Source organism: Parasteatoda tepidariorum, chromosome 12 (genome assembly GCF_982258835.1).
Source record: "Parasteatoda tepidariorum strain Cologne lab strain chromosome 12, Ptep-v5.0, whole genome shotgun sequence".
In the NCBI taxonomy this organism is placed as follows: Eukaryota; Metazoa; Arthropoda; class Arachnida; order Araneae; family Theridiidae; genus Parasteatoda; species Parasteatoda tepidariorum.
The window spans coordinates 14,214,469-14,231,858 of record NC_141766.1 but is presented as its reverse complement, the minus strand read 5'-3'; the positions used below and the strand labels follow the sequence as shown (position 1 = coordinate 14,231,858).

At 27.1% G+C, this 17,390-nt stretch overlaps 1 protein-coding gene across 2 annotated transcripts in view; it reads right to left on the bottom strand.

Annotated features, from left to right (window-relative positions):
• The window catches only part of LOC107449496 (serine/threonine-protein kinase mig-15), a 65,852-nt gene that overhangs the window by 35,543 nt on the left and 12,919 nt on the right, over window positions 1-17,390 (bottom strand). For both annotated transcript variants that reach the window (XM_043045543.3, XM_043045542.3), the window contains exons 9-16: window positions 16,416-16,488; window positions 13,907-13,964; window positions 12,628-12,682; window positions 10,649-10,897; window positions 9,303-9,378; window positions 6,946-7,091; window positions 4,596-4,753; window positions 2,007-2,248 (exon numbers count right to left, since the gene is read on the bottom strand). In XM_043045543.3, coding sequence (XP_042901477.1) covers window positions 2,007-2,248; window positions 4,596-4,753; window positions 6,946-7,091; window positions 9,303-9,378; window positions 10,649-10,897; window positions 12,628-12,682; window positions 13,907-13,964; window positions 16,416-16,488 — 1,057 coding nt within the window. The remainder of the gene's footprint in view (window positions 1-2,006; window positions 2,249-4,595; window positions 4,754-6,945; window positions 7,092-9,302; window positions 9,379-10,648; window positions 10,898-12,627; window positions 12,683-13,906; window positions 13,965-16,415; window positions 16,489-17,390) is intronic.

Here is a 17,390-nt window from a genome sequence, read left to right as displayed (position 1 = left end):
ATGCCATATCTCCCCCTATAAACATTTAGTCTACTCGGGACTTTCACAATTCTCCAAGAATGAGTAACAACAGCTTTTGAAGATTTATCTTTCTTCTGAGTCAAGACTGATGAATCTGGATCTCATTCTGGCAAGCTGATTTTGTAATTTTCTTTAGAAGAAGCTTCTTCCAAATCATCTTTCAGCAGATGAATCTGTAGCTTACAGGGTGGCCACTCAAATGAGATTTCAAATTTCCCTGATTTTTCCTGGTTTTCCAGATAAAAATCTTAAAATTTCCAGGTCTTTGTTTTTTTTCTGATAAAGTGTAGGATGTGTACAAGGAAAGTGTCTATATTATAGAATATTTTATTCAAAATGTTATTTTTTTAACACATCATCCTGAAAAAAAAAAATTTCTTTGACAATTTGGCAAGATTTTTTATTTATTTTTTAATGTTTTGGTACAAAATTTTGAATCACAAATCATATATTGACCAACAAAAGAGTAAAGTTAAATATTAATATATAGTTAGTTCTTAAAAAAACTCTTTTGCTCGGTTTGCTGAGAAAAAATAATTCACAGTTTTCTTTGAATGGGAATACAAAAGCCTTCAGAAAAAGAGTGCAATATAAAATCTATTATTATTAAATTATAACCAACTAATTTTTGGAGAATTTTATTAAGTTAAAAATACAAAAACCTTCAGTCAAAATGGAAAAAAATTACCATGAAAGCATCGGAACAAACTTGAGCCATAAATGGATTCAGCCCAAGGAGCGAATTTAAAAACAGAAGCTAATATCCTAATCCCTTCTTCCACCTCCACCACAATCTTTCCTAAATTGCAGTCCCATAGCGGTCAAAGGTTTCTACATTTCGCTTAGCAACCGTGGGAGAATTTTATGTTGCATTCTAGTTTAACAGAGCTGTAATGGAGCAAATTTTGATGCAAGCAAAGTATCGCTAAGTTGATGATATTTCAACTGTTTGGAGATACATTTTCGTCTTAAAAAAAGTGGGTATAATGGATGAAATAATTTAAATTAAAAAAATTTGTAAATAATTTAAATTAGTGAAATTAAAAAAGTTATCAAAGAAAAAATTTCCAGCTTTTCTTTAAAATTCCCTTATTTTTCCAGATTTTTATCCAAATTTCCCTGATTTTTCCAGGTTTTTTCCAGTATAAAAAAAATTCCCTGATAATTCCAGGTTTTCAAGGTTTTCCAGGTGGGTGGCCACCCTGAGCTTTGAGCTAGAGCCTGGAATCAAATGCTTTCTATCCTGTTGCAGCACTTGTTGCCTTTTTAAACCAAGTATGACATTGATGATTCAGCTTTTCGCTGTACAGTACCAATAGCCTTCCGAGTAGTTATCCGTATCTTTTCAACGGGATGTATTTGGTTTCAATTTATGGGCATTGTGCCTTTTAATCAGTAATATTTTTTCTGCTTTTCTATTAGTTTCTCTTCTTTTTCCTCTAATTTCTCCTTCTCAACAAGTTGTTGTTGAAGTAGTGAAATTGTTAAATGTAAGGTTGATTGTAGTCTATGTCCCATAGACAATTAAGTAGGATTGTAGCTATTCTTTAAGGGTGACGTTCTAAACCTCAACAAAGCCAAGTAAGGATCTTTAGACGTTTTGAATTTTAATTCAATTATCTTCCCTGCTGCTTTAACAAAACTTTTGCATTGAGGATATCTTGCACTCGAAATTATATGCTTAAGGCCATACACTTTTACGAAGCCTTGGAACTCTGCTTTTCTAGCAACTTCAAATTGTGGTTCATTATCTAACCTTACAATTCCAGAATTTGGGTAGATTAAGGACATTCATAAACTAATTTGTTTACTGATACTAGGCCAATATACTGCACATTCAATTCAGAGCTTAAGAATTTGTGTACTTTTAATGATGGTGGTAATTAACTTTTCCTCATTACAAATAAAAGATTTAAGATACTTGAACTTCTTCCTTTTACTTGAAAATTATCATTAAAAACTTAAAAATACTTAATATAACTTACAAAGGTCTGGGAGGATCAGAAGCCAATAAAGTACCATCATTCTGAACTAAGCCATCATCTTCTTCATCTTCATCATCAGAATCAGAAACAATTGGTGGAGGAGGTGGTGGAAACTCAGGAGAACTACCATTTAAAACAGAATATTCATCACATAAAATTGGCAGTTGCACATTAGAATGGTTAGGACTGGAGGAATTATCAGTAACTGACATGTCAGCCAAATGTGATGACACGTCTAATTCCTGAAATATAATTTCAAAACACAAATAAAATAAACAGTGATAAAAAACAAAAAGAGCAAGTAAAAAAGAAAAAATTAAACTAAGAAGTCTTAAAGTCAAGTTGAGAAAATTATATAGTAAAGATAAAAATGTTACAGTTGTGGTTCCTACATGCAAGCGTACAATGCTTGAATGATTATTATGTTCTTAAATTATTGTCATAACATAAAATAAATTAAAATATAAATCTAATTTCATTATAAGTTAACAAATCAAAACATATATAAAGATAAAATTCAGAACCTTTAATTTCGTTCATTTAGTTAAATTTAAGTTATTGCTGAAAAGTTGTTAAAAGTGTTCAGTCCCTCGACGAAATTGCGTAGAAATTTCCTTACTAAGTACCAGTTTTCCATTAAATACATTAAAAATTTATCGTGGGTTAAACTGGTTTTTTCAAAGTCAGCAGAAAATTTGGAAAGAGCATTGACTAATGCTAAGAACGCTAATAATGATTTCAGAAACAAACTCCTGCCTGAAATTGAACTTGTAAGACTTAAGTACAAACCAAAAATTTAACATTACTTCCCTACAGTCTAATCGAAAATAAGATTACTATCGAAATACTACTAATCGAAAATAAGATTAATATGTAAATATATATAATTTCTTAATAAAATTTCCAACAAAGCATAATTATTCAACAAGTTATATATTAAGGAGATTTTACGTAAGTTAATATCCAGAATTTTTGAGCAAAGTAAGATAAAGTGCTTGAACTAACCGTAGTACCACAGTAGAATTTACCAGTAATATTTTCCTTCTAATTTTTGCTAGTTATCATCTTGGAACATTTTTAAGCCTGAAAACCATGCCTTGCCATTTTGAGTTATAAATTGCAGAACATTTAAAAACATAAGGTTTTAAGTCTTTTTTTTTTCCAAATTTAAAACTTCTAAGCAGTGGAGACTTTTAAAATTTGCATTATTACAGTTTTTATGAATTCTGAGAAAGATATGTTATTCCTATATGAAATTCTGTTCAATTGTACTGACATCTTATAGGAAAAAGGAATAAAATTTTCTAGTTGTTTACAACTTTGAAACGGGAATTCAGTTTCTCTTCTTTAACTGATAACTTACTAAATAATGTTCATTAAAAGTTCCAGGGTACTTTAATAGAATTTCTATAGGTGTATAATTACTATATCGTTGGATATTATTACCATAATTTTGTAGAGAAATGCCACAGCGTTTATGATTCAAAACATTAAATTTCAGTATTAGCAGCATATCTAGTGGGGAAGCTATTTGGTGATTTTTTTTTTTTTTTTTTTACACTTGAGTTTGAAAATTCTATTTTATTGAATTGATCTTCCGTAATATTATTAGTCTTCTCTTTTTCATCTTTGTAGCAACCTGTTTTTATAATTTAGGATCAATATTAATTTTAAGAATTAACAATGCAGGTGAAAAACAGTTTGCAAGAAAGTAACAGTAGTGCAACAGATGCTCTCCCCTTTAGTCAAAGAAAGCGTTGACGAATTCCTGCAACTGCCCCAGAAATAGCCTCTTACAAGGATTGCCATTCCCTTCTCCCTTTCTTCAGTTGCAGGTTTAAAGAAAAAAAGAGCGAAAAAAAAATATTCAAGCTATTTTAAATATTAAGCATTTTTAAATTAAAATTCATGCAAAATTAAAAGTATTCCATCAATTATGTTCTTGAATTATTTTAGAACACAACTCTTTATTTTGAAAATTACTGTCAAAACCTTAAATTTTGGTGTAGAAAATATTAAATAATCATAAATAAAAATGTGTCGAATTGCAATTTATCTAATCCCTTAATTTATTTAATTATTAAAAATAAAAATATAAAAACAATTATCTTATAAAAAATACTTAACAATCATCTTATTCTTTATATGTAAAATTAGTTTGCATTTACTTCCATTTTAACTCCACTTTTCCCCAAAGCAAGCGATTACAAAAAAATAGTTTTGAAGCCTTCAGTTCATAGTTCAGAAGCCTTCAGCCAAGTTCATTTATCAGTTTTGAATGAATAAGACTGGAATTTGAAACTGTTCCTTCGTTTGATGCTTAGCTGTATGTTGACCTACTAAACTATTATAACTAAAACTGCAAGCCCACCTCTACAATACTTGAAACTGCAACCAAACAATACATGAAACAGAAATATTTGTTAATTGGCTCGTAATTTTTTCTATAAATTATGTTTTAATACTTCTAAAAAGAGCACATAAAAATTCTCCACTTCAAAGAATTTGTTTATATTTAGGATTTTTTTTTTTTTAGATATTTTCAAACAACTTAATAAAATCATGCAATTTAACATTTAAAAAAGAAACCTCTGGCTTCCTAGGAATAGGTTTAATTATTCCAGCACTTCTACTAGGAGGTAAAGCTGGAGGTGGAAGTTGCTGATTTCTTGGTGGAGTAGCTGGCTTTTTTTCTTCTCCAGGTATTGGTGGCAAAGGTTTACTGGGTGGTGGAGGATCAGGAACAACTGTTTTTTGATAAATATAACCCATGTTTAAAAACATACTCTATGAATCAAAAAATTATATTTTACAGCTCACCATGAAGACAATTATTAAAAATTTAACCTAAAAATCTGAAATGGTTTAACCTAAGTAACCTTAAATGACTCTGAAGCCATTTAAAATAATTTTGAGAAAAATAGTTTTGAGAAAAAATAATTTTGAACGAAAAATTTGTTTCTGTAAATATGTTTGTTTAAAAAATTTAATTTATTTACAATATTCAGGGGTAATTGTGAGCCCAACTCCAAAATCCTGAAAATTTCATGAGTAAAATAATTAATGACACATTTCAAAAAATTAATGTCTTTATAAATTTAAATTGTTGATATTTACAAAACATGAAATTCTAAATAAATTATATGCAGCAAAATTTAAATGAATAATTGTGTATAAGTTTACTTTTATCTCTAATTAAATTTATTATTCTATCAGAAAAAATATTTACAAATGAAAGAGATGCCAAACATTAGTTCTAGTTCTAATATGTTTGAATAAAATATACAAGAATTTTTATGCATAAATGTGATCAATGATTTCTTGAAACTTCAGGACCTTGGATTTGCAGAAACTACCGGATTTTTTCCGGAGCACAATCATCCCTGAATATTGGTCCATTCTCTAACGATCACAGTGTCAGAAAAAAAGTTTTAAATGCAAATATACCCTTTTTCAAATTAACAAGCAATATTTAAATAAATCTATTTCAATATTATATATTTAAAGAAATAATTTGGACGTCTTTCCCTTCCATTTTTAAAATAAATGTATTTATATGGTTACATTTCTTTCCAGATTTATGTAAAAAATTTCAAATTTTACACAACTTATATAGCCACAAATAGTCTTGATAAGATTTATTTTATTCAAAAATAATATTGCAGAGATAGAAAAATAACACAGTTTTGGAGCGAACAATTCCATGAGCAAACAATAATTTGGAGTGAACAATAAGAATTTTTGTGATTGTTTAATTTTAAATAAAACACTTTATTATATCTTGTATAAAATTTCATAAAAGCTAACTATGTTTGCAGAACAAAGATTTTTTTCAGAAAGAAGTGTCGGTAAATTTTCAATTGAAAATGAAGCATTTTGAATTGAAATATACATTGTGTTCAGACATTTTTAGGTTTCTTAAATAACTCTAAGGAACATTCTTTTTCGTTTTCTGTTGCATAAGATTTTTAAACAAATCCTTACTTTTGTATTGCTGATTTCAAAGCTGCAATCGGTTTCTCTTTCCGAGCAACAGACTTTTCTTAAAATGATATTTTTAGTCTATTTTTTGGATACAAATTTAAAAACATTATATATAACAGGGGGTCATGTAAATGCAGCAACAAACTCTTAGGAGAGTTAGAACACACCATCATGATTATAATTGCATAGGACCAAAGCTTGGATATGACGTCATACGCCACTAGGGGCGCGTTCTTATTATGAACTGTTTCTTCATGTGTTTCTAAATAGGTCATTATAGGCATAAAAAAAAACAGTTCTGTGATGCTAATAATTTTTTTTGGAACTTTCAAAAGAAAAGAAAAAAGACAACCTTCTCAAAACTGTGAAATTAATAATCCTGATACGTGTGTTAGATGTCGAAACACACAAAACTTTTATATCAAGAAAAAAAAAGTTGTATGTACTAAAAGATTAATTCCTATTCTGAGATTGAACAAGCTGAGAACTCTTAAAAAGGAGTTCTGTACATTTATAAAATAAACGGATGATCCCTCTTATTTTCTCTGGAACCTTTTATAGTTCTTTGAGTTTCTCTAATGGAGAATCGAATCACTAGTCTAAGATTTATCCAGATCAGGACAAAGCCACCTGAATCTGTAACTCTGTGCACTGACTCCAATCTGTTGAAAACAGCCATATTTAAGGGTGATGCTTTAACCAAACGTCATCAACAGTTAAATCAAAATATAAGTCAAAGACTAAATGTTTTAATTTTGTACTATTTTGACATAATTCTGCCCAAGCTAGGACCACTTTGTTGGGAAAGATACAGTAAGTATGAAAGCAAATTACTTTGGTTGCTAAAAGTGTATAGGAAAAAAGTGAATTAGAGAAAATAGTGCCAAAATATAAGATTTTTCAATACAAATTTTAATTTAAATAATATTTAGTATTGCAGAGATTTAATAAAAACCTATTAGTCTTTGAGGAGGTACAGGTGGACGAGGAGGAGGTAAAGGTGTTTCACAAGCTTGATAATTTCCAGATGGTGTCAAAGTCCTACTGTCATCTTGATAATTTCTTCGCAGAGTTGAATCAACTTCTGCTAAATTTCTTGAGCTAAACAATTTTTTTTCACAAATTATTTTAACAGAAAAGACATTTATTTTAAAAGAAATGTATTTATATACTACAAAGATAAAATTACACAAATACAGCATGAATAAAAACTTTAAGGCCAGTAAAAAAATTTGGGGAAAATGAAAATAAAAGGGGTTTAAATATCATTAATTCTTAAAGTGCATTGTTAAGAAATAACGTAACAAACAAGATTTGCAATTTTATAATTATCAGAAAAAAGTGATATGTACAAAATTAGAATTTCAAACTGAGTAAAAACTTTAAGGCCATTTTTCCAAATTACATCAAATATTCTTAATTACATGGATAAAACTATCTTTGAGTTTGTTTTATACCACTTGTCTTCGATAGTAGAATTCAACTTAATTGATTATGTAAAATATCTCCTATTTGCATATACTCTTTGTGCTAAGTCACTCCATGAGTTCTCAATTAAGTTGAAATCTGGAGATTTAGCTGGTCATTTCAAAATTGTTAGGCTTGAAACCAATTTTTTGTCTGTACCTTGAATGAATAGCTGTGTTGCCTTAGTGGTATATCTATTTTTTTTCTTGCAAGAAATTCTGCATTTGATAAAAAATAAATTACTATGACATTTTTAAAAAGCTCATGAATTTCATTTTCATTTGCCCAAATAAATTCATTCAATTCATTTTGCCCAAAATAAATGCAGTTAAACTCACACTTTTAAGAGACAAACATCCCCAAACCATCACAGAACCTACACCTAATGGGTGCTTAGAAAATGCAATTGAACCTACACTTTTATAAGACAAACATCCCCAAGCCATCACAAAACCTACACCTAATGGGTGCTTGGAGATTATTTTGTTTTCTTTTTTTGTTTTACTCATACCAGTAGAACTTCCATCAATTCAATTTTTTTCCCATCAAAAAATTACTTGAATCCATTGGTCATGACTTGCACAATGAAGTTTTAATGCTCTCTTTTGGGCCTCTGAAGCAACCCACGTTTAGACAATATTTGCTGCAAAAATGAATCTGTGTTATGCATCATTTTTCGACAAACATTTAAATGTGCCACTTGAATAAGTTTCCTTATTGAGTATTTCCCAGTAGATGCAAGTCTATTAACTCTTCTTTCATCATGCGAGAACATAGCTATAGGACTTCCCCAATATTCTTTTAACCATAATTGCCTTTCGATTTTTAGAAATTGTTAAATACAGTCTTTAATCTTCCTGTCTTTATCATAATATTATGGCTACACATTCCTGCTGGAGAAAAAGCTTCCATCTGTTCTCGTTCATGATCAGTTAAATTCTTACTATTCATCAACTTCACAAAGAGCACCGAAGCTTTGATGAAATGTATGGCAAATTTGCAAATAGAAATGATTTTACAGTGTTCATAGCTAGCATAATATTTAAGCTAGTAAATATATTTTACCTTAAAAATTACAGGTGGCTTTAACGCTTTACTCGGGCTGAAATACTAATTTTGTGCACACCACATTATTCTGGTAACTTCAAATCCTGTTTGTTGCGATATTTTTACCTATATACTTTAAGAATTAATAATAAAATAAAAGGGATTTAAACATCATATTTTTTTGATTTTCTTAAATGCTTTTACTGGCCCTTATTTTATCAAACTTTACTACATACATATAATTACATAATATTTTTTAAACTTACCTTTCAGAAATGTAAGACACAGTAAAAAAGTTATTGTTCATTTAATGAGGGAAATAACAACACAGTACCCATATTGTTTTGATAGAGAAAAGACAAACTAATCTCATAAAAATTACTTAAAAATAAAGCCTGTAACTTAACTAGAAAACTGATTCAGTTAAAAGCTTTAAAATACTAAATGTATGACAAGACCAACTATTTAAGCAAATCGAAAGATAAATTGAACACATATTATCTGAAGTTACAACAAACAAATTATATATCTTTATAATCTTAATAGTTAAAATAATTTTTACATTGAAATTAAAACTTTGTGTAAGATAGCAATTCTTTATTTTGAGGACATCAATTTTAGTAAAGAAATAGCAATGCAACTGAAACATTTTTTTTTTCAATTATCCTAAGAAACTTATTGGGAATTAAACATATTTTTATATAAAAAAATTTCTTTCATTTCATATTTTAAAAAAAATTAAACACATATAATGAATGTTTCAATATACATAAAACAACAATATTAATTTCATAATACCTTTGTAAAGGAATCACATCATCATCTTCTCCATCACTTCCACTATATTTATAATCATCAACATCTCTTTCATCTCCTGTAAAAGAAAGATTAACATGCATATAACAAGAAAAAACTTGAGCAATGACACAGTTAAAAATGCTTTAAAAGATAAAATATTCCATAAAATTCAAAAGTTTATTTTAAAAGAAGATAAATAATTTTAAAAAAACTATTTGTAAATTGAACAATTTAAAGAGAGTAAAGGTTTTATGTGCAGTATAACATTTTAGATTGATCTCAGTACAGAAAGAAACAAAACATCTAATTATATTTTCTATAGATACAATATTACATAAAAACTAGTTTAAAAATATGAACTGTCAATTCCATTTCTACTTTTTTCTTTCTTAAAAGAAAGTCGTTTCAAAAATGGGCATTTAGCAAGTTTTGTGTATCCTATCAAAAAGGGGATTACTCTAGAACAAAGGTGTCAGGAAATATAAACTTAAAACATGTTAAGTTATTCTTAAAATAGAAACTGGTAAATTAGAAATCAATTTGTAGTGTTAAATAAGAAGATAAATATTGCACCACAAGATATGAAATTAAAATTATATCCTTAAGGGATAATAACAAATAATGCCTCTAAAAACAATTATGAATCAGATTTTTATTTTAGATTTAGATTATATAATCATAATTTTTCTTATTATAAAGGATTCTTTTTTCATTGGAAGCATGTAAATATTTATTCGCTTTTTAATTAAATTCTTGTTAAAACTTTTGACATTACCAAAGATTGCTTTTTTCCTTTACATAAAATGAAACAAGTTCTACCTTTATTTTTGTTACAGCTAAAAATGCTAATTTTTCATTGCAAACTAGTAATTAGAAATATAAATGAGAATTTCTAGTTACAAGTTAATATTTTTGATGTTTAGGCAAACTCCCAAAAAAAAAATCAACCTCACAATATTAAGTCACTACAATGAGCATTATCTATATATTAGCTGTAAGAGCAAAGATAAGAATTTTTAGTGAGCAAAAATAAGAATTATTTTGGATATAACTTTTCAATTTTTTAAAGGATTAAGCACCTATCAACCTCAGAAAATCAGACTAATAAGTCACTTTTAACACCATTAATAAATTTTCGTTAAATTATGTTTTAGAATTTAAACTTAAGTTAGGATTTATATATTGCCACACATGGTCCCTATTTTGTATTTTAATCAAAAGCACATTTTTCTAGATATTTAGCATTTTTCAGAATTTCATTACATTAAGCATACAATGATATACAAAAATAGAAGGACAGTATAAAAATTAATTTTATCACCACATATTTTATGGAAATTACTAACCTTTCTTAACTTTCCTACATCTATCTAGGTGATCTTTGAGTTGAATTCTAACTTGTCGTTCTGTTGGTTGATCTCGAAGGAATGGGTGCTTCAGTAATTGATCAGTATAAGGCCTTTGCTGATAATCTTTAACTAATACAGTTTCAATAAAACTATGGAACTTCTTTGCCCATTTTTTAGACTTAAGGCGAGGAGGGGGATTACGAGGAATAAGAAATAATGCTCTCATTGGATGCATATCACAAAGAGCTGAAAGAAATTTTTAAAAAATTATTTTTATAAATAGTATAAGTGAAGAGTTAAAGTTAGGAGCATTTACTTTGGTACATTGAGCATTATTTAAGAGCTGTAAAAAGTTTTGATGTAATCAGAAAATATTTTTGGGTTAATAATGTGATTAAAAGAACAAAAAGATAATAAAATTACCAGTGTAAAATGGTTTTATTTGTTAAATTAAAATACACTGTAACTAAATAAAGTGTTACATAGTTGATATATAAGTAAAAGAAAGAAATTAAGAATAAGTAAATGTTCAACATTCAATGTTTTATAACACAGTTTTTTGTACATAGGTGCAACACTCAAGTTTAAGAAATGATGGAAAAAATATTCTTTTAGCAGCAAGTCCTGCGAATTTGTGAACAATGCATTAGTGTCCTTACAATTAGTCGTTTTACCTAATTGTTCTAACAATAATTCCGATTTCCAATTCATCATTATTTTATCAAAATTGAAATTAAAGCATAATCTCAAATTACCTCTAATCAATCTACAATAAATTTACTCAGGTCTTTGAATTCTTATTGTGTTTAAAGTAATTTTGAAGAAACAAGTTAAGATTGCATAACATACAATTACTTTGATTTCTGAAAATTGAATCTTAAAGATTGATACAAAAATTGTTTTAATCTTTTTGGCATGTATTTTTGAAAACTCTAGTTCGGAAATATCACAGGCACGAGAAATAGAGAGCAAAACATCATCCTTTATTTTTATCATAATTTAATTATGAAAGGGGTTAATAATCACACTAAAATGCAAAATTAAAGCAAGAATGACAGTGTTATCTTTTAAATACATGATCAATATGTTCTAATCACCAAGAAAAAGAGAGTATCCTAATTTAAGAAAGTATTTAATTGAAAAAAATTCCAAATATTATCAGAATAAAATTTGGAATAAGTTTCAGTATTTATAATTATATCTATTGACTTACATTTACATTTAAAATGAACAATTTACTTCCGACCTCAAAAAGTTTACATCCAACACAGACATAAAATAATTTAAAATTAATTATATATGGTATTAGATTTTTTAGAAACTATCTGAATTATTTTATTTAAATGTAAGCTTCAAAATTTAATTGCGTTTAAAATTAAGTTCCAAACCAATTCACAGAATTTAAAGGAAACATAACAAAGTAATCATATTTTAACTTTGTGTGATTTACGTCTGATACCAACACTTTAATCTATTTAAAGTGAACTTATTATCAGATTTTATAAAATAAATGATTTTTTGTTAGAATATAGTGAACTAAGCATTTTAAATACAAATTCAATAATTGCAAGTTTAATTTATAGTTCATAAATGAAATTGTTCAAAGAAATTTTTGCTTATTTTTTACGTTTGACACCATAGAATTGCCCTGGACATGTTAATAAGGGTAAATCACTCTTATCCACATGCCTTCAACACTCCTTATGAATTGATGCCAAAAAACAGCCAGAACTTAAAAAAGGTATTTTGGCAATATTACAAACCATTTACAGTATAAAACTACAAACGTGTGGAATAAACTGAATTTCATAACAAAAACATATTTAACTGAAGAAAATTTTTTATATTTTCCTTAATTTTGTGTATCATTAATTATATCTTGTCATTCTAGTGACCACAATATATTTAACTTAGGTGTAATCAATTCTAAAATATAAGTAAATAGTTCTTAACTGAATTGAAATTAAAATACTCACGAGGCTGAGATTCAGCCATTTCTAGAGCTGTTATTCCAAGGGACCACAGATCACTCTAAAAACAATTAGATTTTTAAAAAATTTACAAGCTCAATAAATAAATGTAAACAGTTATAAGACAATCTAAAAAGTAAAAACACTAGTTTTCAATTGTCTATAAAAAAAAATACAAAAACACTTTTAACAGTAAAATATGATTGATAGAAGTTCTTTTTACCAATAACTTGAGCATTTATATAGCATCCTCATTATTTTTCTTTTTAAATAAAACATTAAGTTAAAGGCATAAGTATTATTAGGCAGAGTCAGTTCTAAACACATCCATATCTGCATGATTTTTTAAATGCTCTCTTGTGAACTGGTTAATCAGTTATACTCTATGAACTCCTTTCTCTTTTTAACTTATTACTCAGAAGGGTGGGGTTACTATGAGTATTATAAATTAAATGCTATCATGTATGTCAACTTAACCTTTAGGCGATTATAATTCTAAAATTAGTTAAAAAATCACACTTGAAATGAGGATAAGAACACAATACAAATTTCCAAAATTATAAATTGTAGATAAGAAAATTAGTTTAAAAAAACTACAAAATATATTTTTAAAAAGAATACTTCATTGAGCATTCAGATAGCGTTTCCTCATCCCACTCCCAGAAGCAGAATATTTTCAAATGTTCTGCAACAGGACTTATTTATACAAATGTTCTGCAAGCATTTCACAGCGAAAAAAAGTCAGCTTTACCTTAAAATACCATATTTTCATTTATTAAAATACAGGATCATACGCAGATACTCTACATTATTTTTAAATCAAGGCAAACATTCTTGATTTGTTACGTTTTCAATCACTTTCGAGGTGTAAAGTTTTGTTAATGACGATGACTTATTAATAAATTATTATCGCAGGAAAACGCTGTCACTTATTCAAGATACAAATTGTTCAGCAGAACTTCCTTTGTTCTGCGACGTACGTCACAGTTTTAGGCACTTTCTGCTTCTGGGATCCCACTTATCAATGAATAATTTTTTCTTAAAAAATGATGTGCTGTATCATGTTTAATAGCTACTATTTCAAAGTTATTTATAGATACAATTAAAAAAGCAATATTCAACATATTTACTTACTAAGAAAGTCAATAAAAATAGCAATAATTCTGACACTAAAAAATAATAAGCTGATTTTTAATGAAATCTTAACGAATGAATAAAAATAATAAAGAGAAAATTAACTAATATGTAACAAAAATAAGCCTAAAAATAATTGCCAAAAACTCACCCTGTTATCATAAGTAGCATCAGGGTTTTCATCACAAGCAATTACTTCAGGCGCCATCCTAAATATAATAATCAAATATTTTCATTCATTGTTGTACTATATTAATTTTGTGTTTTTATGTAAGTTACACAATTATTGTGTTTTTAAGTATGTTACAAATTTTTTAACTCTGATATAAAGACAGTCTTATTTTCTCCTATAATTGTAACAATTTATCTTAATCTGAAATCATTTTAAATCTGAATCCAATATTTCACCAATATTACTTTCATCAATGTGAACTAAGTGACGATATGTTTAGTTCATTAAAGAAGTTACTAGCTTATTCAACTAACCTAAAATAATTGAACTAATAAACAATCAGTATTTTTTTCTCAAAAACACAGTGTTTAAATATTTAGCAGTTTGTACTGCTAAATTGTACTAATTTTTAGTACTATATAGTAAAATGATAAACAATATCCTTGTAAAAGGTTTAACTACTTTCGCAAATGTAATTCACAATTAAAAAATGTAAAAGATGCTATATTTTTTTTCTTCAAACAGGGTTGGAAAATTTAAACCTAAACCAACTAAACTACGAAGGAATCAGAATTTTCCAAAAACTATAGTTGACTTTTTAGAATTGGATTTCATTTTAATTTCACAAAATAATAATAGGACTTAATGGAGTAATGACACAAGAGTTTATAAATAAAATCTGCTATATACATAAACAATATTTCAAGCTGTAGGAAAACTTAAAAAACAATGTGGGCAATTCCTAAGGTCAATCAGATGACCAAAATTTTAAACTTAATATTTTTTAAACAAACAAGATTTTATTTTCAAGGTCAAACTTAATATTTTTTAAACAAACAAGGTTTTATTTTCAAGGTAAAACCTGAAGATTCAGAAATAACTTTTAACTTATAAATAACCGTTTGCTATAGGCTGTTAAATGAAAGTCTAAATAATTTGAAATTTTTAACCACAGCAAGTTAATCTCTAACAAGTACAGTTTTTCTTTTTAAAAAATTCATACTAATAACAGAAAATGGAATAAATAATAATTAAAATAAACTATATCACAACAGGTTATCTTGCACGAATGTGTAGAAACTATTTACATTTTGATTTACAAAAAAATTCCCAAGATGCACTTTTGATATTTTACGTCCAACACCAAAATGCATAATTAACTGTACTGTGCCACTAGGATTTAACAGTTAAATTATGATTTCTGTTTAAAGCAAGATTCTAAGTCTCATTTGTATAGTCCATTTAGATGAGAACAATAAATATTTTTACTGAAAATTCATAATTATTTTTATGTTCGACACCACTCCTTTCTTTTCATTACATTTGTTTTCCACTATTTTTATCTCTTATTTCGCTTTTTCTTCATAAAATGATGTGAAATATGAATAGAAATTACCTTCATTTTTATTTTAGATTAATTTAGAATAGTGTATTTCACTTCAGTAACCTAATAAAATCTGCTTAACTATGATCATTGAAAAAGATTTGACACCTTTAAATCAACGTAACTTGTCTTCTCTAAAAATAGACTGGTAACACAATAAACATTCTATTTTTTTTATAAAACTTTATCAATAAGTTATTGCATATCTACTAAACAATTTCGCAATCATTTAGTGGGCAAAGCTAAGATCATAATAAGCAGTATTAAACAAAAAAAAATGAATAATAATAATAAGTATTCCGAAAACCTGACTATATTCGTTAAATATGTCATGAGAAAGAGGGAGGTTAGTTTCTAAAACAAACAGTTTAAATAGGAATAAATACTAATAATCAACTTTAAAAATAATATACAGTTTCCAAAATGTATGAAAATAGTCAAATCTCTTAAGAAATATGCATAAATCTAAAAATGCACTTGTGAAATTCTTTCAAAAAATATTGGTATTCAATAAAATAATGCTGAACTTGACACTTTCCCAAATTTATCCCCTGCCTTACTCCCAGGGGTTGAAGTTGAGTTTCATATCATAAAATGCATCTTTTGAAAATATCTAACAAATTAATTGTAAAATCTGATAAACACTTCAAGATTCCATGCTTTTCAGAGCTAATAAATCAACATTCCAGTATAACATTTTTGAAACTTCTTAGAGGGTTGCAATCATTAAAAAATATGCTGTCCATTGTTATAAAGTTGTATAAAAACAAATAATTTCATTAATAAAAATGGAAAACCAAATCTTAAAATTAGCTTTAATTATTTTAAATGTATGCATGAAAAGGATGTGTAAAAAAATAAATAAAAAAAGAAACAAAATTATATTTAGATACATAATACAAACAAAACTATGTATTAAGGAAACAAATTTAACACAAGTACAGAATGATATTAAAATAAAAAATAAAAAATGTTTTTGCTTTCTTAGAAACTGAATAAAAATAAAGATTTTGAATAATTAAACCACTATTTTAAAATATACTGCAAAAAAATTTAACATAATAATAAAAACTCAAAAATATTAAAATTAGCAATAATACTCACCAGTAGGGTGTACCAATAAATGTATTTCTTCTTCCGATTGTGCGATCAAGTTGAGCACTAACTCCAAAATCAACTAAAAAAATTTATATATACCTTTACTATCAAATAAACAATTGGATAGTTTTTATTGAAAATTAGACAGAAAATAGGTTGATCTAACACAAAGAAAACAATAATGTAACAGCTTTTTATACCCATGATTGAGTGTCATACTCTTTGGAATCAGAACATGAAACAATTAGTTAATGATGTTCCATCATATTTAAAATTAAAATTTTAAATAAAAATTAGGTAATTTTAGCACTCTGTTAGTCTCATCTTTTTCAAAGAACTTTTAGCTACAGAATTTCCTGCATTAAAAATACCAGTTATCTATGAGAAAATAGGGCGTAGCCAGGCAATGCCAGAACAATTTTGCCCAGAGATTTGATCATTGTAAGGTTAGAATCCCTGTAAAATACTTGTGCTTTAACATTAAATATTTTTCTATTAGTCATAATTTCAAGAGTCCATAGTTTAAAAAATTCAAAGTATTTTTTGTCTCCCAAGCATAATATCCCAAATATAATTGAACACTTAAAAATAAAATAAATACTATAGTTGAAAAAATAGGGGTAATGACAAACCCTATTTCAGCCATGGCTCTAAGAACAGAAAGAAACTAATAATTTTTTAGAGAAACTTATCCTAACTTTCTCTAAATATTTTACTCATGTTATAAACAGATTTCATAATTTGAAGTTAAAACTAATAATAAATTCAAACTTAAGTTAAAAAAATGAATAAAAAAAGAAATTTTTTTGTAGGTAGTACTCTCAGAAGTTTCATTGGGTGGTGCAACCAAAGAAAATATTCAAAAATCATGCAAAAATACTTTTCTTTTGTATTTCTGAAAAGTATTTTTATATTTGGGAAACAAATAATTTCGCAAATAATTTAAATATTAATTAAAGCTACTAAACAAACAATTTTGAC